The 15,501-nt window shown below is 35.6% G+C and overlaps 5 protein-coding genes across 6 annotated transcripts; 3 read left to right on the forward strand and 2 right to left on the reverse strand.

Annotated features, from left to right (window-relative positions):
• Positions 1-2,102: 2,102 nt before the first annotated feature.
• Positions 2,103-5,668, reverse strand: LOC114871352. Of its 2 annotated transcripts, XM_029177138.2 has the most exons (3): positions 5,341-5,668; positions 4,789-5,255; positions 2,103-2,164 (listed from the first exon to the last, which is right to left on the reverse strand). In XM_029177138.2, the coding sequence occupies exons 1-2, from the start codon at positions 5,462-5,464 to the stop codon at positions 4,828-4,830; spliced, it is 552 nt and encodes a 183-aa protein (XP_029032971.1). In that variant the 5' UTR covers positions 5,465-5,668; the 3' UTR covers positions 2,103-2,164; positions 4,789-4,827. The 2 variants fall into 2 exon arrangements, with proteins under 2 accessions (XP_029032971.1, XP_029032970.1); XM_029177137.2 differs by lacking the exon at positions 2,103-2,164 and having other exon boundaries at positions 4,718-5,255.
• Positions 2,350-4,909, forward strand: LOC114871350 (target of rapamycin complex 2 subunit MAPKAP1). The gene is made up of 7 exons (XM_029177135.2): positions 2,350-2,614; positions 2,694-2,834; positions 2,967-3,238; positions 3,314-3,483; positions 3,563-3,859; positions 3,926-4,167; positions 4,253-4,909. Exons 1-7 carry the CDS (start codon positions 2,542-2,544, stop codon positions 4,453-4,455), a joined length of 1,398 nt encoding a protein of 465 aa, XP_029032968.1. The 5' UTR covers positions 2,350-2,541; the 3' UTR covers positions 4,456-4,909.
• A 236-nt stretch (positions 5,669-5,904) lies between the features above and the next one.
• On the forward strand, positions 5,905-7,193 carry LOC114871351 (thymidylate kinase). Its single transcript, XM_029177136.2, has 3 exons — positions 5,905-6,039; positions 6,176-6,335; positions 6,393-7,193. Exons 1-3 carry the CDS (start codon positions 5,910-5,912, stop codon positions 6,739-6,741), a joined length of 639 nt encoding a protein of 212 aa, XP_029032969.1. The 5' UTR covers positions 5,905-5,909; the 3' UTR covers positions 6,742-7,193.
• Positions 7,194-7,570: 377 nt separating this feature from the next.
• LOC114871403 lies at positions 7,571-9,723 on the reverse strand. The gene is made up of 2 exons (XM_029177234.2): positions 9,600-9,723; positions 7,571-9,486 (listed from the first exon to the last, which is right to left on the reverse strand). The coding sequence occupies exons 1-2, from the start codon at positions 9,721-9,723 to the stop codon at positions 7,571-7,573; spliced, it is 2,040 nt and encodes a 679-aa protein (XP_029033067.2).
• Positions 9,724-12,143: 2,420 nt separating this feature from the next.
• LOC114871338 (putative gustatory receptor 28a) lies at positions 12,144-14,580 on the forward strand. Its single transcript, XM_029177104.2, has 6 exons — positions 12,144-12,518; positions 12,862-13,263; positions 13,329-13,586; positions 13,647-13,712; positions 13,902-13,994; positions 14,510-14,580. Exons 1-6 carry the CDS (start codon positions 12,144-12,146, stop codon positions 14,561-14,563), a joined length of 1,248 nt encoding a protein of 415 aa, XP_029032937.1. The 3' UTR covers positions 14,564-14,580.
• The last annotated feature ends 921 nt before the right edge of the window (positions 14,581-15,501 follow it).

Below are 15,501 nucleotides of genomic sequence, written 5' to 3' on the forward strand. Positions count from 1 at the left end.
GAGACTCTACTTTCGCGATGGAAAAAGAAAAATCAGAGCCGCGATGCTCTAGAAAATATTTTATAATACGCAGCAAACACTGACTCTACTTTCGCGTGATTCCTAATCATACAAACGCAACTCTATTCAGGGCCAGTTCGCCCTTGCAAAAATCAAAACATTGGAAGTATGTTCGTACAAACACTGACTCAACCGACCGCATTGCGCGCGGCCACAACAATTCCTGGAAGAAAAACTTAGTGAGCAGGGATGGGCTGGGTGGAAATATACACAACAACATTCTTCTTATTGAGCTTTCGTAGCGGAAATACTGTTATTAATGGCTTGTAAATGAAAATATCTATGTTCGTGAAATATATTCGACGACCACAATAATTGTTAAAGTTGAATATTGATCCTAGATTGAAATGAAATGTTTTAAATAATTGTTGATAATTATTTTAATGAATATTACATCGGTAGAAAATCATTTTGTAATAAAGATAATAGACTATTGTATTAAAACAGAGGATTTTTGTTGTTAAGATTGTAAGCATACTACAAATTGTTGGAAATTTTATTACGGCATGATTTATAAATTAACTAATTCTTTTCAATAAGCAAAATTCAATAATTAATCATGCTTAACCAGCATATGATTTAAAAACGTGATTCTATTTTAATTTAAACTTGCATCGAAAACTGGATATTATAATATAATTTCTACGATTTAACAAAAATAGATTGTTTAAAATAATTAATAATTGCAGAAGAGAATTAATCATTTGCAGTAGAATACGAATTATTTCAATTTTGTTCTAGTTTAAAACAAATGTATTAAAATACTGGACGAAATTATTCAATAAAATGAAAAATTAATTATTCTTTTTCTATGAATTGGTTAAAGAAAAAAAATGTCTCTAATCTTTTCTTTCTTGACTTTGGTAGCAAGTAATTATCAAAAATGCTTACAATTAACAACGACTCAATAAAAAACAAGTAATAATAAATGTTAATAATTGATTAGAATAAATTAAAACAATAAATTGTTACGAAATTCTATTTCAATCCCACATCAGGTGTCATGGCATCCTTTCAATATTCATCAAATATCTGTAACAAATAAGAAATACCAATTTATGTAAATAAAATTTAATCAACAATAATAAAATTATTACTAATAAACGACCGAACGATAATTTATGCAAAATATTTTAATGGGTGGAATGCGCACCTACTACTTATGCGGAAGGATGCTCTCAACACGTCTTGTCACTTCGACGTTCGCGAGAGAAATGGAGAGACCTTCCTTCCCGACGAAGACCGGTCGGCACCGCTTCGGTATTATTCGGTAATGTTCGTCCCCAGCCGAACCGAAACCGATAGACGAACAGATCTCATAATATTACGATGCTCAAGAGAGAACGTTATTAAATATCAAACAGTAAATTGTGTGAAAGAATATTAAAAACGTTCAATATTGGTTAGGAAATTAACGATATAAAAGGGAAAGTAATTCAAATTCTGCTGTTCCAACCTCATTGTACAATCGCAGCAAGAGCACAAATTTTCAACTCTTGTATTTTTGAAGAAAATGCCGAATTAATGTCAAAGATCAAGAATCTAGACTTCTCTTCGATGATTTTTTCTGTTTTTTGTACTTTTAACACCCGATCGGCAATTTAATTTAATATTTGAAGATAATTTAATCTTACCTGTTGCAGACACCTGCCAAACGGACGAAGCTTCGAAGAGAACTGTTGCACACTCCCTTCAACGATGAATCTGATTGGTCTAAATAAGAGGACGCCATAATGGAACGACCAATCACAGGCATTGGTAGAAACTTCGAATTGCTTTGAAACTTTAACATTACAAGAACGGAAAGATTCGTTGAAAATTATCAACGCCATATTGAAATAACGTAAAGATTACTTTTTTCACTTTAAAGCACCGAAATAATAAAAAAGATAGAAAAACATAAGATATTAATGGTATTTAATAAATTATCACCATAAAAGCAGAATAAATGAGAAATATGTTATTTTAATTTGTATCTATATCGACAAAGTACGGTATAAATTTTCAGCTTACGCATTTCTGAAGACAATGTGGAAATGATGTCAGAAGTCATAACTCCGGTCTTCTCTTCAACTTTGTCTTCTGTTTTTTGAATTTTTGATACCTAATACACAATTTAATATAATATTTTAATACTATTTAATGCAATGCAAGCGTCGAGGCTGTTTCACATATACGAGCTGCGAATAATTGCGCGGTCGAGCATACTAACGTACGAAGGAATACTAGCGCCGTTTATCGAAAAGAAGCGGAAGCTACGCGAAAACATACTGTCCGCTGCTTTCCGATAGCTGGCACTAGTATTCCTCTGTTTCCACGAGTTCAAGACCAAGACCCCTCGGAAAACAAAGCCATGTTCAACATTATTGGATCTATAGCCATTGCGTCAAGTAATTTTAATTTAGGAAAACAGACTAGACAGTAGTAAAAAGAAATTTTAATAATAATTTGTTAGAATTTGAAAATACTTGAATCTAACAAATGGCACTTTATGACAATGATCACTGGTTGTTATCACACATTAGAGATAGTTTTCTATCCACTGACAATACAGGTACAGGACAATACTGCTTTGGTTAAACGTTTAAGAATTTTTAAATAACTATAATGTACCACTTTATGTTTTTATAAAGGTCAGTGCGAAATGGTAATGCTTGGAGAAGATATTCCAAAACAATTAAAATCAAACGGTACATTGCAATGTTATCCTGGAATGGAAGAAAGTGATGACGAAGATTTAGATGCACTTGCAGAATCTTATGATATACAAATGGGTACATTAGTTTAATTTTTTTCTAGTAGGACATGGTCTTGCTTCAATTTGCATTTATAAATATAGATACAATTAAAGAATTATTTGATATAAATATAGACATTTTAGATCTATGATTTTATCGTTACTATAGATGTGGAATATAGTCATAGAGAACGTTCTAACACTGCCCAAAGATTAGAGAAAATGGATCTTGAAAAAAAAAAGGCAGCTAAAGTCAATGTGAAATGGAAAAATAATCCTATCATACCTATTACTCAACAGTCAGAATTGTTTCAAAGAAAAGATTTTCGTAAAAAGACTGATCAAACCAATAAAAGATATTCTCTTTTATCTGAACAGCTTGAAAAATGTCCACATGTACCAATAAATCCTTTCATAGAATATGCTAAATTTGATGGCAGTGTATGTATCAGTATGCTTTTTAAACCATGATGAAACTGCTGATTAATAATATTGCTTGTATAAATTCTATTACAGGCACAAGTAGATATTCCTATAAGAAAATATAGGATATTTATGTGTATGTTACCTAAAGAACAAAGAATGTATCCTCTTCATATAATTGTAATAACTACTGCAAAAGTACTAGAATTCATTGGATTGATTTGCTACAAATATGCAAATGAACATCCAGATCATCCTCTAAAGTGTGAATTACTTATAAATTATAACTGTTATTGGCCCAACCTGTTAGCAAGAAAGATATTGGTACTTTAATATTTTCAGAGAAGATATCACAAGATATGGATTATATTTCACTGAAGATGATGGAGAAGTTGATTGGGATTTACCTTGTTTAGATCCAAAAGAAACAATATCGAAATTTGAATTTACAACGCTAGGTCTCACTGAAATGAAACCCAGCGACAGAGCACGACACAATATGATTAGTTCTGTAGAAACAAAGGATGAAGATGAATTTTCGGAACTTCATAATAAAGAACAAGAAGAAGTTGCAGAGGATTTAGCAAAAATGGAAGGTCATACAACTGCTATGGAAGCTCCATTATACCAATCTTACAGGTATCTTGTATTGATTGATTTGTATATAATAATTTATCATTAAAAAGTATTAAATATTTTATATAGGGTGTACATAATTAACAAAGTCAGAACGAAGACTGAAATTTATCTTGGAATATCGGGTGAAAAAATCGAGATCAATCCAATAATAACAGGAAAAGGTGCAGGACGTTTTTGGAATAGACAACGGGCAGTTAGTTATCAGATAGATAATATTGCCTGGTGTGAAATAACGGAAACAAAGGGATCAAAAACAATTTTTACATTAGTTTATACCCCACATTCTTCCATTTCCGATAACATTTTGTGTTAGTACTTAATCTTTTCATAATTTTATTAGTATATCTAGATATGTTGTTTAATAATCTTAACAATTATATTTTATTCTTATAGTATCATCTGGACAAATGCACTCTTTACATCAGTCAGCATCATTTAAAAATCACGAATTTGAGGCAGATTCTATAACAGCTGAGGAAATTGTCAGAAAAATAAATCATATATTGGAATTACATACTAGTACATCAAGAAAAGAATATTTATCTCAAAAAGAACGAAAAGCGGCAAGACGAAAAAGTTTTCACTTGCACAGATGACAACTCTATTGGTTTCTTTACTCCATTTTAAATTATTTGAAGTATTAATTACATTAACACAATAAGAATTAAAGCAAATATTTGCTCCAATACAAACACAACCTTATTGTCCTTTTAACTGGTCGTATTGTAAGTTCATTATACCAAAGAACTTGCAATTTAAGTACTTAGGAACTATAATGTTAATACTTGTTTTCTAATTTATTTTTTTTTATAATGTATATATACGAACATGTAAGGTATAAATTGATTTTATACAAAATCAAAAATCTGTTTTAATAATAACTATAATCAGCAATAATAAACTTAAAGAATAGAAATAATTAACTTTACCTTAAAAAATATTTTCATACAGTACGATATTCAGACTTATCATTCTGATATTTCAATAATTTTGTCTGTAAGCTTCTGCAATCTTTCTTCCATTTGCAAAATAAATTTTTCGTTTAATTTATGGACGATACTACGTAATTCTGATACTTTTAAAGTCACATCTGATATTTTTTTGTGATTTTTACAAATTTCTTGAAAGTTCGGTCGAGCCATAACAAAAGCTCTTTCAGACTCTGTTAAAACATTCAAATCTACAACTTGTCCTTGATTTTCTATGCATAACTTTTGCTTTGTCAGAATTTTCCGTTGAGCCTTTCTTTGCTTCAAAGTTTCTATCCATTCTTTTCTCTCATTTTTCAGATTAATTATATACTTGTCTAAATTAAAGGGTTCTTCTGCTGTTGTATGTGCACATTCCGCTGCATCTTGGATACGGGCAGACTTTTCATTTTCCGTAAATAAAGTACCTTCGATATAAAGGAAATGCTGAATTGCAATAACATATTCACTAAAAATATATATTGCTACGTACTCTTGGATTAAGTGACTAACCTTTACATTCATCAGATGAAGTTACATGGGTGTGGAAAATAGAAGACCGACGTTTATGAACAATTTTCGTATAATTTGAGTCTTTTTCTAGCTTTGAAGCGTCCGTTAAATTCAAACTGTCCATTGCGCTGGTGCAACATACATAAAGGTAACTTATGTACAAACCAGTGACTAAAGTGTTTTAGCACCGCCTACTAAATATTTTATCTATGGCGGTCTTTTTAAAATACATGTTTATCAAACAATTATTCTAATAATTTTTCGGTCTTGTGCTGATTTCCAAAAAATAGAATCAAAGGGAGTCAAATTATTTTTTCAGTTGTGAATGCAAGATGTGGTAAAAGAGAGATTAGTAAAATCAACACGACCGGCATGTAGATTTAACCTCGCCTGGGGGTATCTGAACCTCCCAACATCATGTATTTACGAAACATGTCGATCAACAAACGTCGTTTTAAATTAACGTTAATTTAAACGTCTCTGGTTTGACCGGGTGGCATTTAACATATCTTAACGGCCGTTAGTTTTGTATGTACATTTCGAATAAGTAGTTTTATGAAATAGATAAAATGTCGGTAGCACGTGGTGCTTTAATAGTTTTCGAAGGATGCGACAGAGCAGGAAAATCTACTCAAGTAAAAATGTTAATAGAAGCTTTGAAGAAGCGAAGCATTCCTACAGAAGCGCGAGCTTTTCCAGGTAATTTTTGAATTTAGAGTAATTTTCTTTTTTAAATACATGTTTGAATATTCTTCTTCTAAATTGAATGTAATCTCACAAAATAAAATAGCGAAAAAATTTAATTTTATTGACTTAAACTTGCAGTTTTTTGCAGATAGAACCACTCCTATTGGAACATTGATAAATAATTTCTTAACTAAGAAACAAGAATTTTCTCCTGAAACAGTACATTTGTTATTTTGTGCAAACAGATGGGAATGTAAAGAAGATATTTTAAATAGCTTATACAGTGGTACTACTGTTGTCATTGATAGGTGAGTGGGAAAATACTTCTTATAAATGTCAAAGTTAATTGTACATGTTTTTTACAGATATGCAGCTTCAGGTGCTGCTTATACATCAGCCGTAAGTGGCAGATGTTTAAATTTTTGTAAAACACCTGATAAAGGATTACCTTCTCCAGATCTTGTTATACTACTTAAGATTTCAGAAGAATCTCAATCTACACGTAGTAACTGGGGTAGTGAACGTTATGAATATAGCAAGCTTCAACAGAGTGTTGCTATAAACTATGAAAAACTGATCGAGCAATCATGGAGTGTTATAGATGCTAATCAAGAAAAATTAACAATACATTCTCAAGTACTGCAACAGGTACTAGATACTATAGAAAAAGTTAAAAGTTTACCCATAGAAAAGTTATATACATCACAAAATTGAAAATATTTAACTGTGTGTAATATAGTTCACAATTTCTACATTATATTTCGAATTCTTTTTAGAATCTCAGATTTACTATATTCAGTTTAAAAATCAACTACTTAAAGTAATGAAAATCTTAAACTATCTTGTTTCCATATCAAATGCATTTGTACTGCTCAGAGATATCAAACTATGTTTCTATCTTAAAGGAAAATGTATTTTCTTTGAGGAAATGTACATTTTTCGTGAATGTTAATGCTCAGAAGCAAAAGTATGATCTATCTACTGAATCAGAAAGTGCACTTTACGCGGTCGTGTTCACGCATACAAGAATACGTATCATGATGTAAAATCATAGAAATGAAATATGCACGCGACGTTTTATATTATGTGCTTTTATTCTTCTATACTTAGAATTTAATATACCATTGTATCCTGCTACAAGCAATAATACATACTTTATTACAGTAGTTTGTACTCTTTAATGACCTGTGATTATAATTAAGGATTTAGCAAATTAACTACCACATTCGATCAACAGCAGAAGTACGAGTATTATAAATTATTATGGTGCTACAGCAATACCTCATAAATCATTTAACATCATTTGCATATGGTAGATTATCATACTACACAATAGCAACAGCAGGTGTCGCGCACATTACAAGCTTGCAAATGCAATACCTCCAACAAAGAAAAGGATTGTGATTTTGAGGAGAGATATACGTATCACATCCATGGAAGAAAAAGGATTCATCATCAAACATCACAAGTTCTGGCATTACTTTTCTCAACAAAATTTTGATACACAGGTGATCGAACTTGACGTCAATTAAAAAATATCTAATCAATCTCTTGGAGAAAAGGATGGTTTCACATTGAAAATACCTGATTCAACAGTGTTATCATCGTGCCGTATTCCCATAGAGCAATTTGTATTCTGTGAGCCAAAAACAAAGTTAGTCTCAAACTGTTTCGACCAATTGTGATCCATTTTCGACTTTTTCTCGCTCGGTTCGTTAGCAGAGGAATCGTCCTCGACAGGTTTCTCTCTTTTCTTCTTTAAATTAGAAACCTCTTGAACAATGGACTCCTCATCATTCGGATTCAATTTCGCCTGACTTTTCTCACCTGAGTTTTCTATATGCAAGTCAAGTGAACACTGCTGTTGAACAGACTCTGTTTCTTCTCTGGCACTTTGTGCAATCTCTGACAAAGAAATCACATCATTCGAGGAGGTAGACGGCTGATTCCCTTTCTCTGAGAACTGTAAATTCGTCGAAATCTCATCTGTATTCTCTTTCATCTTCGTACATGTTGTTCTCCTCGGTTGTTCGCTCGTGTAATCCATTTTTCCCTGGTTTTCAAAGGATTTCAAGCGTCCCATGTTATCGGTCTGTAAACTAATTTCATGAATGGACGCATAAATGCTATCGATTAGCTTCTTGGCGTATTCAGCGTTCACCAACGATGTTAGAGTCAAAGCTTTGTTTATAACCGCCTGCAGGGATTCTCTGATGCCATCCGTTTCCGTCTGCTGTCTTTGAGGTTCCTCATCCTTTTCAAACGTCTTCCCGTATATCGATCTCGAACTAGTTACGTTAGAATCTCCAGGCACAAAAGGGCTCTCCTCGCAAGCTCCCTTCTCAGAGAATCTCGTCTCCCTGTGAGCTCTTTTATGAGATTTCCTTTCGATCTCTGTGTTCTTGTTTAAGAAACTAGTTGCACTGCGATGCTTGTCTTTCAAGATTCTGTTTAATTTCTTCTCTATGTGATTTCTAAGCTCCGAAGACATTTGATAGCCTCGATCGAACTGAGGGGATAACCCGCATTCGTTTACTAAATTCAAGTTATTTCCTTCGATTCCGATCACGTTTTTGTTGATTGCCCGAAGATTGTAGCCGCGATTTCGACCGTGTTTCCCACCGTTCGGTTGCGCATTTGAAAGGTCGTCGTCGAACGTGACAAATCTTTTAAAAGAAATTCCTACTTTCAAACTGTCCCAGCAATCGCACTCGATTTGCAAAATGCAGTCGTCGGTTCTGAAATGGGTCTTTTGGAAGCTGAAGATTATGATCTCACGGGGTATCGTCTCCCATGCATCGATCAATGATTGCAGGACGTCGCGGAGATTCCATTCTTCGTTACATTGCTTCAGTCGTTCCACGTATCTTCGTCTAAAGATCATCTTAATATAATGAAAAATGTGTTTCCGCAGGGGTCGTAAAAGAGGCGGGAAATTTTCGGGAAGGTAAACGAGCTTCAAATTACTCGGCGCGAAATCTTTCAACGCGTGCGCTCGATTTCTTCGCAGAAATATCAATATCTTTCGATTGCAATTAAACATTCGCTCGTTCACGTTCGTCAACCACTTCCTGAATAATTCGTCCTCGATGTAGGAGTCTTCGTTGTTACAATAAACGTGCTCCTTCACTCTTATCTTCGAAGGATACGTTCCGCAGATCAATAGCGGCAATTTAGTGGTCCCCGATGAATTGCACCCCATCAGTATCGTTACCCGATTTCTTCGTGTCTCGCTTAGAGTCTCCTCCGACATGATCCTCAATGGTAGAACGTCCGTGTACATCGTCAACTCGTCCACGTGAAATAGATCGTTATGTTTGTATTTAATTATGGTGGATCTCATCAGATCGATCCAATCGCGATAGTTGGCGAACGTTGGACCTCTGTGATTCTGTAGATCGACGGAGAAACCGTGTCCCCTTAAGAAAGTATTTAACCATTTTTCTGAGCATTTGAAGTCTAAAGTACAATGGAAAACAAAGCAAAAGACGTTAACAAATTTTCGAGGATTCCTCGAGAAGGACCTCTCTGCGCCAGGATTCAAAGAAACTTTCGTCAAAGAGATTACATACCATCGAGACCGTGCGTTCTCGCGAATTCAAGAGCCTTTTCTCGTAGCATACGTTTGTCAAGATAACTATTCGTTGCATGCGTTTTACATGTCCATCTTAACAATTCTTCTTTGATTGCATTCATCTTAAACATTCCCGAAGGATCTCTGATCTTTTTTGTATGACATTGAAGAACGATTTAGCGTGTAACGAAAACGAGAGCGCAAAGTTTTTCTGTGTTGGAAAGACGGTTAAAAGTTTAATTAATTGCTGGACTCACTGACGATTTTCGATTGTCGATCAAACATCGCGTTATCTCGATTACGTGACGGCTCGACGCCGTTTTCAAAGAGGTCAAACATTTCGAGTAAATATATCAATTATTAAAGCACCGTCGAAACGTCCTGTTTAACTTTAGTTACTTAAACGTTTTATCGACATTTCTCTCTTACTTTCTTTCAATTTTTCAGCAATTTCCCAGCAGGAAATTCGATCATTTCGTGAAACGTGTATTAATAAATTCGCGTAACACAATTGGTAACGAGGATCGCAACGAAGTTAAAGCGGAAATTTATGCAAAAATATCTTGCTCTAGCGTTGAGGCAATTTTCCATGGTAGTAGGGTAAAAAGGGGTTTTATTTTCACCGGGATATGCTCGGTAGAAGTGGCGTGCGTTGACCGCTCGATGAATATCATTCATCCTGCGCGGCGCGCCAAGTTAAATTGCATTTCTCCGGGGCGTCGTCCTGACGAGACACTTGCCATCGTAAATTTTCATCCAGTATACAGCAGCACGCTTTATATCACACCTTTTCTCTCACCTTACCCTTTTTCTGTTCTCCTTTCTCCACGAATCATCGATCTACCCTACTCTTAACCTTTTAATTATGAAAGGACTCCTGTAATAGCCACTTGGAAATTCATGTACAGAACAGGAAGAAAGTAATGGGCATCGTTATAACATAGATAATCCTCTACGAAATAAAGATTTTTATTCGACCTGTAAACCATCCGGTAGAAAAAAGAAAGGAGAGAAAAATGTAAGGAATATGCACGAACGTTATAATCCAGGAAAGAGTTTTATCACTCGTGAAAAGATCTGATTAATGGACGCTCGCATTTCCACGCCATTAGTAATATTCCTATGAAGTATATTTCTGATGCGGGCATGCGACTGAAAATCGCTCTTCGATGTGTTTTTTTATTTTAGAATCATTTAAGAAGAAAAAAAAAATACAGTTGACAGTGAACGATAGCGAAACGGTAAATAGAGTCATTACCGTCAAGTATTCGCGTATCGAACGGTTGTTTTTTTATCAACTCCGTAAGTAACGAGCAAACATATGACAGTTAACAGCTTGAGATTGTTTGCGATGACTGCATCGAGAAAACAAATCAACACTGAACGGAGCACAATTTGAAACTCTAAAGTAAGAATTAAGAGACAGTCAGAAAAATCCGCCTGGAACCGAGATTTCCTTTGTGCGATCGAAGATTCGTCGAAACTGTCACTGTTTTATTTAATTTATATTTATTGATTATTATCATTGTTAACTAATGAATGCAATAATTTTAAAAAGTGCGGCTCTTCGCTAACTTCCGCTTCCACAAAGTGGCTCCCGAGACAAAATAATTGCCCACCCCTGAATTAAGGGTATACAGAGGTAAATAAAAAAATTGTCTAAACTAAAGGTGCCCATGGGTTAAGCTGAAAATGACACTTTCCTGGTCTATCCACCCTTTTGTTCTTACTGGTTGATTGATAACGAGCGCATATTTGCCTTGTTATTCCTTCGACTGTTCAATTATTCATAGTCTAATGACAATCAGAAAACTGTCACGTCCTAACGCGACCAACTGCAAATGTATGCCCACGTACGTCTGTTTACCCTGGTGGCTTTCATTCCGCTTTATCACGGCCGATAGAAAACCACGAACCACTGAATCCTCGCTGTTATTTATGTGGTTGCTCGGAGACATTCGATTCCACTTATTGCGACGACGTTGAAAATGATCGTCGCCTCGCAGTTCGTCTTCAACCCTTCCGCCGCATCCTCTTGAAGAAGCAGACCCTTCGGAACGTCAGGTATACTTCTTCAATTTTCTCATAAATTGGATCGTGATAAAAGGAGAATACCTCTGCCACAAATATATCTTTTTGCTAATTTCTCGAAAATTTCGAGTGGAATAAACGTGAACAGCCTTTTTGTGTATCGAATACCCTTTCCAAAGTAATGATCGGCAATGAAACGATATATCATCGCGAAAACGAATTTACACACTTGAAATGGCTTTTATGGATTCTTTGTGATAAACCGTGCCGAAAATTTCCTCTTTTTATGGTGAAACTAATATTTCAAATCGATAACACTCGTGCTGGGAAACAATGACTAGCCAGTTCGTTTCGCACTTACAATTTATCCTCCTCTGTTTCAAACTTTTCAGTCGAATTTCGATAATTATCAAAGAACAACCCTTTCTTTTTATTTCTTAAATTGGAGAAACGTTTTGTTATATTTGTTCGCTTAGAATTCCAGTCTATCACCGACCAGTTAATCGAAAACATGAACATTTTTGAGAAAGAGTTTGCTCATCATCCCAGAAGAGACGTCTGCCCAAGGAGTATTATACGTGTGAAACCACTAGACGAAGAAACTGAATCGACGGAAGAAACCGATGAAAGAAAGAATACCGGAAAGAAGTATCGGGGACCGGAATCGGCATTGTACACAGCGATTTACCCTTCAGTTTGCATAACCAGAGTATTTGGTTTGGCGCCGTACGATTTCACAGACGATCAAATGGTACCCTCGAACATCTGCCTCGTATTTTCCTTCGCCTTCATGACTATTTACTGTTACATCATGTATATCGTGTACTTGAGATTCACCACTCTTAAAAGAGAGAAACCTGTTTTCGGTGTTGTGGAAACTACAAAGGTAATTATCCTGAGATCAGTGGCAGCTCGCGTATAGGCACTGTGGAATTGCACCACCCCCTATTTCCACTTGATATTATCGATAACATTTAATACGAGTCCTTTTTTCAATATATAATTCTTAAACTTAATGTCAGGAGCCATCCCCCAGTTTATAAAAAAGATACAAGAATCTTTGTATGGAACTGTGCGCTTCACAGTTCCAGCGACGTGGTTTTTTAAAACAAAGGCTAAAAATTTTCTGGAGCAGCACCCCTGCTAATTTTAGCTACGAGCCGCCCCACTGCATGAGATAATTTATCCTTTGAAACGATAAATTAGAAACTGTCTATATTTTATCGTAGGTAATTGTGAATTACATGGTGGCTATGTACGAGCTTATTTCAACGATAATTACTAGAAAAGCGTTCATCCGAATCTGGAACAATCTGCAAAATTTCGATGAAAAGCTCAGTCAGCTCGGCTACCCGCGCGACGAGACGAAAACCGAGATCGTATGTTGGGCTTTTTTGATCGGTCAAACCATTGTTTGGACCATCGTGAATCAGAGTGGTATGTACGCGTTCACGGAGACCTGGTTGTTCAACATTAGCTACATGTGTATATACGTCGGTACCGCGGTGTCCGTCTACAAATTCTTCGGAATGGTGACTTTTATTGGGCAACGATTCTGTCAGCTGAATCGGATAGCCAGAGAAAATTTACCGCCTAGAGTTGGATACAAGAGCAGCACCGTTAGTAGAAAGGTGAAACCCTTGATTTATCTGAATTAATACCAGAACAATAATCTTTATCTATTTATTTAAGAAAGACCGTCCAAGATCTTCATGGCGAGTTGATGACATTCGGCGAGGCATTGGATTCTCTCTACACTTGGCCACTATTATTCTGGCTTATTAATTTAAGCGTGCACAGCGTAAGTAATCTCTACTTCTTCATCGACTGGTTGATCCTGACTCCTTGGACCGATACAACCTGGCTTCTATTATCCAACGTCTGGTCTTGGTTGATCGCATTCATAATACAGCTTTTGGCTGTGCATATTAGCTGCGATTACGCGACAACAGAGGTAAATACCTGACTCTTCTGAAAGTAATCGATAAAGATTTCTACGTGTAATGAATTCTAGGCTAACAGTATGGGTGCGATCCTAGTCGAATGGGACTCGAGAATAATTAGAAGATTTCCATACGACGTGAGTATTTTGTTCAGGAGACAATTTTTCAATTCATCAGAATTTCTATCGTTAATTGAAAATGAAAGTATTGATAAACTGATCTATATATCACCTATCTTCGAGGTAAGACTAGGAAATTCTGCACCTAGTGCAGAAAACTTTGTTTCTAATTAATATAACTGTTCAATCGAGTTTCGCTCTTTGTAGGACACGGTTCGTTCTTCGTTACACTTTTTGAACAGACGTCTTCGTTTCTCTGCGGGCGGTCTTTTCGACGTGAATTTGTCGCTCCTGTGCTCGGTAAGTTAATTTTGTACCATTTTCAAGGAGAACAAGACTAATCGTAAATGCTCGCAATAAGACGTTGTTTCTTTTTCTTCTTTTTTCGCTTTGTACACGAGATAGCTCAAAGAAGAGCCGGTTTCGCGTCGGTGCTTCCACTCCCCCGTTATTACCCACAATTTTCCACGTAAAGCGTAAGATTAATTTGATTCCTCTTAATAAGCACGATTTTGAAACGTGACGTTAGCTACCGGAAATTGCATCCTCGAAAAGTCTTCAGGATCCTGCAATCCGCTTCACAATTTGTCGAAGCTCTCGTTTCGACGTCGAAACGAGTTTGCAGAAGTTCTGTAACTTTAGAGTTTGTCGTTTTTATACCGGATGTTCCCATCTATCCTTTAACACATTCGAAACCACCGTCTTATTACCGGAACGAACTTCCTCTTACAACTTACAGACTTCGAAACAACATGAATTCTAAGTTTTACAAGACGCACAGCAATATAATTTACAAAGTTTTTATCCGTTTGCAGATTGTTGGGGTGCTGTCGTCGTATCTGATAATCCTTCTACAGTTCCCGGCTTAAACGTCGAAACGCCAAATAGAAGCAACAATTAGGGATTTAATGAAAGTTCTTCCATGATTAATAGAAATAGCAATAAACGCGAGAAGAAAGAAATACCAGATGTTAAACAAATATTGGCCATTAAATTCAGGGCTGGCCCTGGGCCTAGGGCCTCCATAAGACGATTTAGCGTCTAAGAATGAAAGAAGTATAATGTTTACTTGAATATTATTCGATATAAATGCAAATCTAAATTAGTTATACAAGCTTTAATGTTAATTTTATCAATTTTATTTGAGCTACTTTTTTTATGTCATATATGTGAAGGGGGCCTTTTTCGACCCCCCGAAATCCCAGGGCCGATTCTGATCAGATTTGAACTTATTGTTAGTAATAAATTCAAGAAAGAGAACTGTATAATGCACTATGGATCTCACCGAACAGTATCCGTCTGTCTGACCATATCTCCTTCAAACTACTTTTCTATCTGTAAGTAGTACGTCCAGGCTTTTCACGTATCAGCCAACTTATATGCGCCGATTTTTGCATAGGAATTGCACTCGTTACCGACAGGTTATCGGATTTCAGTGCAAAATTTTCAATATCGTTTATCCGTGTTAAATTTAAACAAACGCAATAAGTAGGGACAAGGAAGATATTAAAAAAATCATTGGTGGTCAGCATGGACGGGTTGCAGCAATTTTCTAGGCCATCAGCTTGGAAAATTGCTTTTCTTCCATCGTTCTGGCGGTCTTCTTTTCTTCTCCGTGACGCAGTTACCAAACGCTATTCACCAAATTCTTGCTTATACACGATCAAACTTTATTGGCCCATTAAAGTCACCGTACCATTCGCACCAGCTTGTATTAAACCATTCATGCCAACTACTCGTTCATTTCTCAAACACTTTCCTGAAAATCATGTTTTATCAGGAGCTTTTTAACCGTCAATTTCTATCT

Source organism: Osmia bicornis, chromosome 12, assembly GCF_907164935.1.
Source record: "Osmia bicornis bicornis chromosome 12, iOsmBic2.1, whole genome shotgun sequence".
NCBI classification, from domain to species: Eukaryota; Metazoa; Arthropoda; class Insecta; order Hymenoptera; family Megachilidae; genus Osmia; species Osmia bicornis.